Source organism: Humulus lupulus, chromosome 8 (genome assembly GCF_963169125.1).
Source record: "Humulus lupulus chromosome 8, drHumLupu1.1, whole genome shotgun sequence".
Lineage (NCBI taxonomy): Eukaryota > Viridiplantae > Streptophyta > Magnoliopsida > Rosales > Cannabaceae > Humulus > Humulus lupulus.
The window spans coordinates 71,442,885-71,456,430 of NC_084800.1; the positions used below are offsets into that span (position 1 = coordinate 71,442,885).

Here is a 13,546-nt window from a genome sequence, read left to right on the forward strand (position 1 = left end):
TTCCTCTCTCAACAGTTCTGGCTTTATTATTATTACTTTGGGGATAAGTCGGTTATATTGTGTGTAGTACAATATTGGCACTCTCATCTCTTTCTTTTTTATCCCCTTAAAGGATGTCTCCACTCGGAGTAAGTAAATAGTACGAAATGAATGAGAAAGTTTCAACAAGGGTGACGTGTCAAATGACGTGGCGGAATTGATGGGGACCTCCACGTGTAACTATGAGTTGGCCTCAATAAAAAGGGGTCCTCGCACGTGACGTCTCCCTGTCATTGGAGCGCCACCACAGCCACTTTTTCTTCTCTCTTTCACAATGCTTAACAACGGCTAGTTAGCCATCTTCAACAATTTTGTTAGGAATATTTTAAAGCATAATACATTACCGTTGAGAAAAAACTCCAAAATTTGTATTTATTTAGGAGAGATTTCTTCATACGGAAAACATCACATTTTCTTAATCTTAGATTTTTTTATAACACCCAATAATTTAAATCTTCCTATAAGTGACTCTTTTTTTCTTATCCAAAAGATTTAGTCTTATCTTAAATACATCATATTAAAGCAAAGCAAGCTCCGAAAATAAAATGAGTAATATGATTGGCTGGGGCACATAGATTGTTTCAAAAACTACAAAAAAAAATGGCATCAACTAACACTGAAACCGAAGCACAACGTTTCCCTTTTTAATAGCCCTAATAATATGTATAGGAATTCGTTATTAAGATTAGGTTACTTTCATTATTTTAAGTAATTTATGATTAAAAACGATTATGACTTGATAATTGAAGCAAGCAACGTAATGTTTTGGTCTTTCATGCTACCACCATAATTCAGATACCAAACATTAATAGATTTTATCATTATTGTTTTTAATCTTTATCTATTTGAGTTTGGTTGGAAGTTATCCCTTTCTTTATTTCCTTAATTAACTTTTTTTTATTTTTAATTTATAATCTATCTATTTAAACCCAGATGTTGACTGAACACACCAACAGGTAGAACACAGAGAGAGACGAAGACAAAAAATAAAAAATAAAAAATCTGAAGAGAAGAGCGTAGCGTTACTACTTGCTACTACCTAAACAAGGAGACCACTGTAACAACCCTGCTCTGTGCTCTACCATAATAGTCCACCCAAAAGGGAGGGAATTTCTCTCTCTTCTTCTCTGTGACTGCCAACTTCCGGATCGGTCTCTTTTTCCAATCTCTTCTATTACAAGCAATTATTCATCATTATTTTACTTCTTCGTTTTCTCCTCCTCTCTCTGTCATATAAATAAAAAAGTTTCCTTCTTTCAGTTTCACTCCCCAAAAGGCCAGAACCCAACCCAGCCATTGGACCGCCCTTCTCCGGTGACCGGAGACCACCTCAACCGGATAGAACCCCTTTAACGGCTCAGTAGAATAAACTGAAGTCAAAGTAAGTGATTTTTCCCAAATGGGTTGCTTCAATCTTCGTTTTTGTTTTCTGGGTTGTCGTTTTCTTCAAGGCTTCTTAGCTTTATCCATTCAGTCTCACTGTTGATGGAAAGTATTACGCTCCCAAGGAAAAAAAAATTCCCATCTTTCTTTTCTAACTAACAAAACGATTTTTTTCATATATTTATACATGCCGAAAAGCTCAAAAAGCTTTCTTTTACTTGGTTTGTTGTGTTTTACGCTTCTTAACCAGTTGGGTTTGGCTAATTTGGTCCCATTGTTTTTTTTGTTTTTTTTGTTTTTCCAGATCTCCAGCATTTTGTCAAACAGATGGGGAACTGTTTCGCCAAGCCGAAGAAACTCGCGTCTCCGGTACTGGCGCCGGTTTCGGTCTCGGTTCCGGTGACGATGGCTAAACCGAAGAAAAAATCGACGGCGGAGATCGTCCCCCACGATCACCACTCGACTGTCCGGCTCTACGGCACCCCCATCAGCTCCCATACGGCTTACATCCGGTTCGCACTACAACACAAGGGCGTCCCGGTCCGGTTCACCCCCTCGATTTCCGACCCGCCCCTGATCGAAGTCGGAGCAGAGCGGGTCTCGGGTTCCCGGGAGTCTCTTCTCCAGTACATTGAGTCCAAGTTCCCGAACCCGCCGCTGGCGGTGAAAAAATGCAACGGCGAGGATGCCAAGCCGTGGGTAGTGACGTTGACGGCGTTACAGCACAGGAGCATGACATGGCATGTGGAGAGGCTTTTGAGGTGGTCAGAGGACCTGGGGGCGCGTGGGGGAAAGAAGAGAGGCAGCGGCGGCGGAATCGACCCGCGCGTGGGGACTCCGAGAATGGAAGTGAAGAAGTTCAATAAGAGCTACTCTCAGTTGCTGGAGTTGATGCTTGAACACGCTCAGATGGAGGAACGAGTCCTCTTTCCAATTCTCAACTCCGCCGATCCAGGTTTCTATTTCCCATTTTATTTATATCAGTTACTTTTATTTCATTTTTTAATCGGAAAATATTTTTCTTTTCCTTTTTCTTGAAACCTTGTATTAATTTTCCAGAAATTTATTATTAGCATCATTCTACTTTTTTTTGTCAATTCAATTTTTTATATAGATTGTCAAAAATAGTTTAGATTGTTTTCGCAGTATTTTTTTAGAATGAAATTCAATCTCTCTATATTAACTCAATGTCTTTACTTTTTTTTTGCTCAAATATATTAATTCAATGTCATTTTAATGCTTTGTGTTTTATTGTTAAAAAAAAAATATCTGCCATGGAAATTTAATGAGTTTTTTTATTGTGCGTATGCCATAATTAAGGTCATGTTTGGTATAAATTTTTTATTATTGTATTTATTTTATCTTGTGTGTTAAGCAAGGAATTCATTTGGTATTTTGGATAGGGATAGTGTATGGGATCATCCTATTATTGGGTTATAAAGACATTACTATTTTGAAAGTTTTGTAGTTTATCTAAAATGTAAATTGTCTAGATTTGTTTTGAAGGAAAGCTCTTTTACAAGTTTACTTAACTTTTTATTCTAATAAGAAAAAAAGCTTAATGATTACTTTGGATGAAACCATGTTTTCTTTTTGTGTTACGGAAAGAGATAGCCTCTCTCTGAAGCAACCAACCCTTTTTGTGTTTTCGGAGAATATTGTGTAGCCCATAAAGCTGACAATGATGATGATAATGGCAGGAATATGTAAAGCTGCAAATGAGGAACATGCTAGGCACCTACCTATAATGAATGGCATCAAAGAAGACATAAAATCCATTGGAGTTTTGGACAATGGCAGCCCTGCCTATCTAGAAGCTTTCTCCAACCTTTCTAAACGCCTCAAAACACTGCTGGTGATAACATCAACTCTCTTCTATATTTCTTTTACAAAGTGTCTTTATAAGAAGCTACTATTGATTTATACCAAGGTTTAGAGAATAGGAGAATGGAAAGTTATATAGTATGTGTTTTAAGCTTGAAATGAATGGTTTTTTTAGATGATGTTGGAAGACATTGTTGTTTTTAACTAACAGGGCCTTATTGTGGCTAACAGGAACACTGCAAAGAACACTTTGTGGAGGAGGAAATACAAGTACTTCCCTACATAGAGGCGACTGAGCTGAGCAAACCGAGGCAGCGGAGAGTGCTAGAGCAGTCGCTGGACGTGATGCAAGGGACTCACTCGCGATTGTTCAACTTTTTCCTCGAAGGGCTGCTTCCTCTAGACGCAATGCAGTACTTGGATTTGGTTGCCATGTGCCACGACGAAGAACGAATGTCCTCCATGCTTCAGATGATCGAGGACATTAATAGTCTATGATCAAAATTGCAGAGATGAGTTGCTGTGTTCTGTTTTTGTTTATGTTAATACACAGTGAGTGAGTCTCACCTAAATCACTGACATAACAAGATATATTATGGTTTTTTTTCACTGCTTTCTTAGCCAATGTGAGCTCCAGTTTCTAGTTTGAGTCTGCAAATTTGTGGTAAATGAACAAATTGGCAGAAGGGTCGATAAAGAGGAGCATTTGTGAACTGCAGAGGAGATGTTGTTTACTTTCTTTCTTTCTTTTTTTTTTCTTAAAACATTATTAGTTCAGTGTGCATTGTAAATATATTAGTACTTGGATCAACTTGTAACAAAAATTTGTGTTGTTTTGATATTAAGAGAAATAAGAGTGAAAAATGAGACTTCTGTGATGATTCTTCTTCTCTGACTTAAAACATTGATTGTTTCTAACCAAAATAAATAGATATTTTTATTGGAGTCACGTGAAAGTGACATATCTCCTGGGAAGGCATTGTTTAAATTAAAGCACATTAACCAACAAGTGTGATTTGATCTCTCATTTTGGTAATATATACACATAAAACAAAGGAGATAAGAGACCAATTATTATGGGGTTCAGATGTTGATTGGAAGATCCATAAAAAAAAGTTCACATGGCTTGCAGAGTTTGCAGTGTAAGTTCTGCCACGTGTTGTATGACCCAATTTAGTATTAGAAATGGTTAAAAAAAATGTGTGTGGGAACTGAGATTAACATGGTGTGTAGTGGTGTCCTCTGGTATAAGTTCCAAACTTATGAGAAAGAGATAAATAAGAAAATAGTTCAAAGTTGAAATAGATTGTGGAAAATGACATTCATTTTTAGTAGAGTTTGCTGGGTTTCTGTCCAAAAGAAATGAGGGCCCCAAAATCCGAAGGATATAATGTAGTAAATGTTACTGCCATTATCAGAAACTATTTAAAGTCAAATGGGTAATCATAGTATAAATAGAATATGAAGTAGCCATAAATACTAGTTGAATTCTACACATGACCAAGTGGCCTATTTTATATAGAAAGGTTATTATTTGGGTGTTTTTCTCCCCATCTCCAACTAATATGACCCTGTTGTTACACTAACATTAAAATTAAAAAAATTTAACATTATATTTAGTATTATTTTTTTTCATTCTTACTACAATACTAAAATTTGGTATATTCTATATTATTTTATTATTTTATTTTATATATAAAATAATATACATATATATTTATTATTAAAGCAAAATAGTACTGTGCGTTTTATTTTTGTCGTATTTGGTTAGAGCTGCCCTGAACTACTTTTGCTACGGTTAGTGAAAATTGACATCGGTTCTTAAGGGAGTACCTACTTCGTAGTATTACCAACCCTATAGTGGTGTGAAACTAATTTATATAGTATAGAGTGAGCCCACTTGGTGAGTTAAGCTATCTTGCTTTCGTTTTCAATTCAACTTATAATACTATTCTAAATACAAATTTAAACATATTATTTGTTTAAAATTAATATGATAATCTACGATTGATTGGCAAAAGAAATATACTTAATTAGTGTTTAAAAATTGAAATATAGTATTAGTGTCCTTCTAACGGTATTTTCTGCATATGCGTTCCATCAAATTCTTCTTTTTTGTGTCTTTTTTTTTATTAAAAAAAGTTTTAAAAAAACGATCATTATTGGCAAATGATAGTAGAGCTTCTCATGATTGGTAGGTCTAAAAGTCAAATACAGAGATATATGAGTCAAACATCACATCAAGTGTGTGTTAGACAGTGTTTTGAGTAAATTTGCAAGAAAATAAAGAAGTGATGAGTTAGAGATTACTCCTTCCTAACTACTAAAACTCCTCCTAGACTTTGTAACCACTTCAATTCAACAATTTATCTTATATAGATTACCAAACCTATATTGTATTAAAATAAATCCTTGAAACTTAATCAATTATTCACAAATAATTTATACCATGCATCATCACTATTAAATTTAATTTACTAAACTAATCAGTAGGAAAATTAAAAGAGAAAGTTTTAGAAAATATTCTCAATGAGAATCTGTTGACACGTATTTTGGTAGTTTGAAAGGAAATGAAAAAGTAGGCATACATATATAGTTGATTAAAATAATATTATATATTATGACATTGTTTCTAGAGATATTTACACTTCATGATACAAGTTTAAAATTTATTATACACACAAATATATCTACAATGTTTGACACATTTTCTAATTTTATATACAAGTTTTATAACATATTTTAATATATATATGTATATATTAAATGGACATATTTTAAACTTATTCCTCAAAACTTTTCCGTATCATATTATTTTCTGTAGTTTTATACAATCTTACTCATTAACCCTATGTTTGGAAGATGAGAAAAATGAGAGAAAATAAAATTTAGGGAAGAAAAGTAGATAGAGAGCAAAGTGTAAGTTAAATCCCCACATGAGCTAACTTGAAAACAGAATCAACAAACAAATAACAGATTTAGTTACAACAGCTCAGCTCAGTTTCTTTTTTATTTTCAAAGTCTACTCTAACTGTTTCAATCAAACCAACAGTATAAATAAAATGGCAGTATATTAGAGAAACATACATAAAACTTACATAGCTATTTTGAGAGAAGTCCACAATATTTTGCTTGTGGTTTGAGAGAGATTCGCTGGGGTTTTTTGGAGAGTGTACCTCAGAGAGAAAGTCAAGGGGAAAATAAAAAAACTTTCTAGGAAACAAAATTGAGGGAAGGCAAGAAAGAAAAACAAAGAGAGATAACACACTTTGTGATTACCAGTAAAGATTGTGACTTGGAATCATACCTGGTTTATAATTTTGATCTTGAAATAGTGAAATGGCTGAGCTCTTCTCTGAGGCGAGCTCGACAAGGATGTAGCCCCAAACTTGGTGGTGAACCTCGATAATCATTGTCTTGATTTACTCTCTTTCTCTCTCTTTCTCAATTTTTTGATCTGCTATTGCCTTATTTGTTCAATCTGATATTTTGAGTTTTCTAGGGTTCAGTAGGAAAATTCGAAGGAAGCTCATTTCTTTGCACATAAAACATAATTAAAAACATTAGGTTTTGTTTTTCTTGTTATTTGTTTACTGGAAAAGTATTTCTTGGGCTAACGTTGTCAAAATCTCATTGGTTAGAATTTTGAAGACAAAATGTCAAAAGTGACCTTGTTGTTTTTGTTAACAATGGGTTGAATTGTATAAGGATAAAAGGGTAAAATCCTTACAGTGGTATCAGAGTCAGGTTCAGGAGGCTCCAAGATTCAACCACTGGTGACTAAGAAACAAAGCAAGACTGGAGGAAATTGACCCTCAAGGAGTAGATCTTGGTCTTGAAGGGTTTGTGGATGTCCCATTGGACAATCTGACTGAAACTTCCTTAACTCAAACTCAATTTTTATTTGATTACTGTAAAATGAGTAATATTAAAGTGGACATTGACAGGTTTGATGGAATTGGTGACTATAAGATTTGGAGAAGAAAAATCAAATCTTTGTTAGCACAACAAAAGCTGCTTCGGTAACTAGAAGAACCAATTGAGTGGCCTGAAAATACATCAAAGATTCAACAGGAAGAATATCTGGAAACAACCACTGGAATTATTATTTTCAATTTGTCTGATTCTATCATTAGACTAGTGGATAAGGAGGAGACACCAACCAAGATATGGAAGAAATTGGAAGAACAATTTCAGCAGAAATCACTCACCAATAAAATCTTTTTAAAGGAGAGGATTTTTGGGTTCCAGATGAGTCATTCAAAGAATCTTGAACAGAATTTGGATGAGTTTTTAAGGATGCATATTGAGTTAGCAAACTCAGGGAAAGATGAAGCATTAAGTGATGAAAATTAAGCCATTATAATTCTCAACTCACTGCCAGAGTCATACCAAGAGGTGAAAACAACCCGTAAATATGGCAGAACAGAGATAACAATGGAAGAGGTTTGAGGGCAATCCCTCAAGTCTAAAGACTTGGAGATGAAGAATGAGAAACTGGGAAACTCTCATGGGGAGCTAAATCTGAGTCGTGGGAAACAAACTCAAAAGAAACCCTGGCATAGGAGAGGCAGAAGTCAGAGTAGAGGTCATTACAAAGGAAATTACAATTCTGAGAGAGGAAGGTCTAGCTCAAAGGGTCCAAGTGACCATAAGGGATGTTATCACTATGGCAAGCCTAGGCATTTAAAGAGGGACTGCTATCTACAGAACATAAAGAATAAAAATAAGGCAGAAGAGCAAGAATCCAACTTTCAAAAAATAGATCAACACTCAACCAACTATAGTGATGGCTATGATAGTGGAGAAGTGTACATGGCTGCCACATCTTTAGGAGATGACTGGATATTATATTCTGGTTGTACCTTTCATATGACTAACAATAAATCTTTGTTGTCTGATTTCAGGGAAACAAGAGGAAAAGTTATTCTAGGAAACAACCAGACATGTGAAATAGAAGGTTCTTGGACAGTGAGTTTCAAGATGTTTGATGGGGTCATCAAGTCACCAACTAGAGTGAGGTATGTTCCTAATCTGTCTAGAAATTTAATTTCATTAAGTGCGCTTGATGACATGCAGATAGAAAACAAGATCAAAGCTAGACAGATGAAACTTTGTAAAGGAACCTTGGTAATAATGAAAAGCCAGAAAAATGAAGGACTGTACTACTTATGTGGAGAGCCAATTGCCAAAAGCAATCATACTGTTACTACCTCACCAGAAGATACCAAAGCTATTCTTTGGCACAGAAGACTCAGACACATCAGTGAAAAAGGGTTACAGCTCATAAGTGATCAAAAGCTTCTTGGCAAAGACAAGGTAACAAAGGTAGACTTTTGTGAATAATGCATTTTAGGAAAACATCATAGACTGAAATTCAAAACTAGAACTCATAAATCAAAAGGCATATTAGATTATATTCATTCAGAGTTATGGGGACCTAAAAAGACTAATACACATGGTGGCTGCTCTTATTTTATGTCTATTGTTGATGATTTTTCTAGAAAAGTTTGGATTTTCCTTCTTAAAAATAAAAGTGATGCTTTTAAGAAATTTAAAGATTGGAAAACATTGATTGAAAACCAAACTGTTGACCCAGATTTTGGCCAACTGACATGGAGTCAAAGTACGCTTGACGTGGATGAATACGTTGAAAAGAATGTGATGACGAAAATAATAAGAACACAAGATTTTATAGTGGTTCGGTCCCAGAATCTGGTAATAACCTATGTCCACTTGAATTGTTATTGAAATGAGATTCAAAGGGGTGATCAAAGAACTGGGGTTCAATGAGTTTCACTAACCTCTGAAGAAGAAAATACAGTTATTCTCGTGTAATCTCTCTCTAATCTCAAAAGATCTTTTTTTGCTCAAAAGAAAAGGGATTCGCCCCTCTTCCCTAAGCCATCTTCTTCTATTTATAAGCTCAGGGAAGATTTACATTGATTTGTTACAGATATTCTTTCCTAAATAATCGGATACTCAGGAAATCATGGGAGATAATTTCGAATTCCATCATAACTGCCTAAGATTTCCTCCGCGTATAATGTGCGTACGACCAGTCTGGTCGTATGAAAAAGTCGATCGCATGACACTGGATGTCTTCCTGGTCGATAGTCGAGCACAGATTCTGCCAGATGTCAGTCACATGTAATTAATGCCTGCCATGTCATTCACTTCTGATTTTTGGGATAACATTTCCCCCCCAAGTTTGTTTTGTGCGACCAGCAATAAAGAAACTTAAATGAACAACCGTTCACATCCCCATGATGTCTGTCAGAATCCCCGTGCATTTTCGAAAACCGTGACATAATTATGTCTAATCAAGCATTTTCAGTTTCCAAAAAGGCAATTTGACGGCTTATACACTTCCCCACGTTTCGAAAGTGGGAAGTGATGATTACTGCCTTTTGGCCATCCCTTCGATCCCTATAAGTAGGCTTTTCTTCCCCTTTAAGAAATTTTTATTCACCATCTTTGCCAATATTTTCAAGAACTTGCACCAGAGTTCAGAGCTTCAAAAACCAGTCTGATGTTTAGCCGAAGGTCTTCCGGTTCGAGTTTTCATCTTCTTCCGAATCTCCATCTTCGCCCAGGTAAGAACTTCGTTCTTTAAGCTTTCTATTACGCCATGCATGTCGTTTCTGTGCTCTGCGACTTCTATATTCTTGAATAGGGTTTTAAGGGTTTTTTGGTATAAACCATCTATTGCTTGGTAAAAGTGCGTTTTTATGCTCTGTATAGGTTAAGACTATAGTTTGATAGTTAGGATCTCTGGTTTGGGACGTTAGGTTGACGAAATATTCAACATTTAAGCCAGGTGAAAAAACCAAAAAAAATTTCCCGCCCCTCAGGAGTCGAAAAAGTTCTCTTTTAAGAAAACAGTTTACTTTCCTTTTTGTTTTTATCCGTCTTTCAAACTACCCACGTTGAAGTTAGCGTAGAATTAGGATGTTGCTGGTTATTTAGGGATGAGCAACGTTATCCCAATCTTCTACACTACTTCGCGGATTGTGTCTTATCTCCTCCATTGTCTGTTTGCAGTTCATATGCAAGACCCTTGGGGGGAGAAAGACCTATTGAAGACAAACTCTTGGCCCAACTACTCGAAGGCGAAGAGAATCCATCCACACTGATTCCAGAAATCCTCTTTTCACGTCCTAACTCAAATCCTCCACCAGTTCCCAATCAGAAAATGGCCAGAACAAAAACCAAAGCTAGAAAAAGACGCGACCTTAACTCTCCAAGTCAGCCTCCTGCTGATGCCCCCTCGACCAGTGGTCGAGGTGAATTTCCCCCTGAAACCGAAGTTCAGAGGCGTACCCGTCCTCGCCATGCCGACCAGCCGGCTGTCGAGTGGCATGTCGTTTCCCCAAGTTTGGTGACACTTCGCATGATCACCAACTATTTAAATAAATACAATCTGACGGGGGTGACCCTGGTCAGACCTTCCACCGACCAGCGAGCCAACCTACCAGGGGGGGCTTATAGCGCCTGGTCGAGGTACCATATCGAGGCGGGTGCCACCCTGTCTCTTCATTCATTCTTTCAAGGGGTGGCAAACTACTTTGGGGTGGCCCCCTTTCAAATTACCCTGAATGGGTATAGGATGCTGGCTGCGCTCTATATTCTCTACAAGCTCAAGAAATGGCCAGCTCCTTCTCCTCATGAGGTCAATTTTCTGTTCGACCTCAAGTCCAACCCCAACTAGGATGGTACGGGGTTTTTTCATTTCTGCCACCAGGAGACCGGACGCACCTTTCTGTCCGACACCACCCATATCTCCAACGTGGGGAAGTATCATCAAGAGTACTTCCTTACGCCCGACATTGCCGCGGATAATCTGGCCTTCACTCGAGGAGGTAAAGAAAATAATAATCCTTGAATCAGTAGTTCCTGTACTTTAATTCTTTCTTGTCGTAATACTTCACTGTTCCATTATGTTCCAGGTCCATGGTTACGCCCGACCCCCACTCCAGGAATGGAGTTGAGGGCAACACTCTTAGCCAGTATGTCAAATGCTGCTAAGAGTGTAAAGAACTTAATTAATGAGGCTAACCTTAGGTTGGCTAGTCTTTGGGGCTCCCAACCTGCGACTAACGAACTCGCGGCGGGTGGTGTCGATGATGATGTGGAACCTGAGTAGGGACCCGAGCAGCAACCTCAGGCACCCCCTCCTCGGAGGAGGCCAACTGGGGTTACAATCAGGGAACCTGCTGTTCCCCACCGAGCAGCGGAATCATCGGTCCCCAAGGGCAAGGGGAAACAAAAGGCTGCTGAGCCTACCGAACCATCTGACGACTCGTCGGATGTAAACGGTACATCATTCTCATTTTTAAATAATTTGCCAATTCCCCTCCACCTATTTGATGGGGATGGCAACTTTAGGAACGCCCCCTTCTTTAAATTCAGATTTCTTCCAGGAACTAGGTAGTTCAATAGATAATGTTACGACCAGTAGGTGTAGCTCGGGTACCTTACTTTTGTAATCCTTCTACTCTAATTTCTGTTTTCCCGCGACCCTTTAATCTCATTGTTTGAATTGTTTCTCTTTGTGCAGGTATGGACTCCGGGGACTTCTTTGACCATTACCAAGCTTCCGCTGACTCTTCTGTCCCGAAGAAGGACAGTAAAAGGGCTCGAGGGGAAAGTAGCAAGACCCCTTCGAAGAAGGCCCGGACAGAAGATGCTCCTGCCACGGCCCCCTCCAAGGAGGACTTACCACCTCCGCTTTCCTCTGAACAGACGACCCCCGCGCCCGTCAATCCTCAACCTTCCTCAAAGGCCGCAGACAAGGAGACTTTGGACCACTTGTCCGAAGGCTCCCTGTCCAGCCACATAGTTGGCATGGCCAGGGAGAGAATATATCGGCTCTCAAAGCATAGACGCACCCAGACCGCCATTAATGACACTGCCACTATGGACGTCGACCAAGTCATCAACAGAGGGTTGAATGAGATAGCCAGCATAAGTCATCTTTTGTTGCGTTGTCGTTTATGTTAGACTTTCTTTCCCTAACTTTATCTCATTTTTTCTTCAGGGGCTGTTGTCTTTAACTGCTAGTTGGCGCTGTGCTGGGGCGCTGGTCTCCCGAGAAAATAACTACGACTCCAGGCTGGCCCAGGCCAAGCAAGCGCTTGAGGCTGATAACACTAAGCTGCTCGAGGACAACAATAAGCTGCTTGGGGAGAACAAGGAGCTGTCCAAGCTGAACGAGCAACTGTGCGAGGACCAAGCCACTCTCACCCAGGAGCTTCAGGAGTCCCAAGAGGCATTGAAGAAGGCCAACGAGGAGCGTAAGACATGGAGGGAGAGTGCTATACTCGTCACCCAAGAATGTAAGCAGGCCAAACTTGACCTGACTGGCAGCAGGGAGGAGACAAAGAGGCTCGAGGGACGGGTGCGGGAGCTTGATGGGCGCGTTCAGGAGCTTGAAGGGCGCATTCAGGAGCTCGAGGAGGACGAGGCCAGAAATCTGAAGAAGTACAAGGAAGCCGCCTTCCTCAGTTTCTATGATTTCTGGAAGCACAACCGGGGGGCCAAAATTAACTATCTCTCCGAGCGGTTGCAAAGGACACTGATGGCGCAGTGCACTGCTCGATTGGAGGCAGAGGAGAGAGCTAAGGCCAAGACCCCTGCTACTGATGCTAAGGCTGATCCTCTGGCTGATAAGAGCGCTCCTAATCTAGAAGACCCTCCTGCTCCCCAGTAATTCTCTTTTCATCTCACAGTTTTTATGGCCCACGAGCCTACTTGTAAAGATAATTTATTTTTTATTGTTGCGAGGGCATCTTTTTACTTACACTTGAATGATTACATCCGAGCAGTATTGCTCGCGGTGTAAAAGGTTTTTCCTTTTAATTACATATTTACATCCGAGCACTAATGCTCGCGGTGTAAACGATTGCCTTATGATATTATAATGTTTCTTTTATTATAATACATGTTCGCATGACCGAACTTAGCATAGTACTTTGGTTTGATTTTACAAAACATAAATTTTGAAAAATGCTCTAAGTACCGTAGCATGCTTTCACTCATTTTTTTCATGTGTTTACATACCTTATGGTACGCTTTGCTATCGATGTACCTTATATGCCCCCCAAGTGATCAAGGAGCTTTAGGTCCTTGGTCACTTGCCCTGACCACGACCTGTTCGAACATTACTGCTCGTTATAAAATTTAACACTTGTAATACAGCAAAACAACACACGTAATGAACAAATACTTGTAAAAATAAATTTACAAAGGTTGGCAAGAATGACTGGCTGCGCACAGTCCCTTATAATCTCGTATTAAA

At 38.6% G+C, this 13,546-nt stretch overlaps 1 protein-coding gene across 1 annotated transcript; it reads left to right on the plus strand.

The window, feature by feature from the left end:
- The first annotated feature begins 1,036 nt into the window (after positions 1 to 1,036).
- Positions 1,037 to 4,124, plus strand: LOC133797747 (uncharacterized). Its single transcript, XM_062235767.1, has 5 exons — positions 1,037 to 1,190; positions 1,300 to 1,420; positions 1,727 to 2,377; positions 3,123 to 3,277; positions 3,478 to 4,124. Exons 3-5 carry the CDS (start codon positions 1,750 to 1,752, stop codon positions 3,742 to 3,744), a joined length of 1,050 nt encoding a protein of 349 aa, XP_062091751.1. The 5' UTR covers positions 1,037 to 1,190; positions 1,300 to 1,420; positions 1,727 to 1,749; the 3' UTR covers positions 3,745 to 4,124.
- The last annotated feature ends 9,422 nt before the right edge of the window (positions 4,125 to 13,546 follow it).

What these genes read in the sequence shown, in the direction of transcription:
- LOC133797747 (XM_062235767.1), top strand. Translation starts at nt 1,750, where the DNA reads ATGGGGAACTGTTTCGCCAAGCCGAAGAAACTCGCGTCTCCGGTACTG. An exon ending in TCTCAACTCCGCCGATCCAG is followed by an intron (nt 2,378 to 3,122) that starts GTTTCTATTTCC and finishes TGATAATGGCAG; the next exon opens with GAATATGTAAAGCTGCAAAT. An exon ending in AACGCCTCAAAACACTGCTG is followed by an intron (nt 3,278 to 3,477) that starts GTGATAACATCA and finishes TGTGGCTAACAG; the next exon opens with GAACACTGCAAAGAACACTT.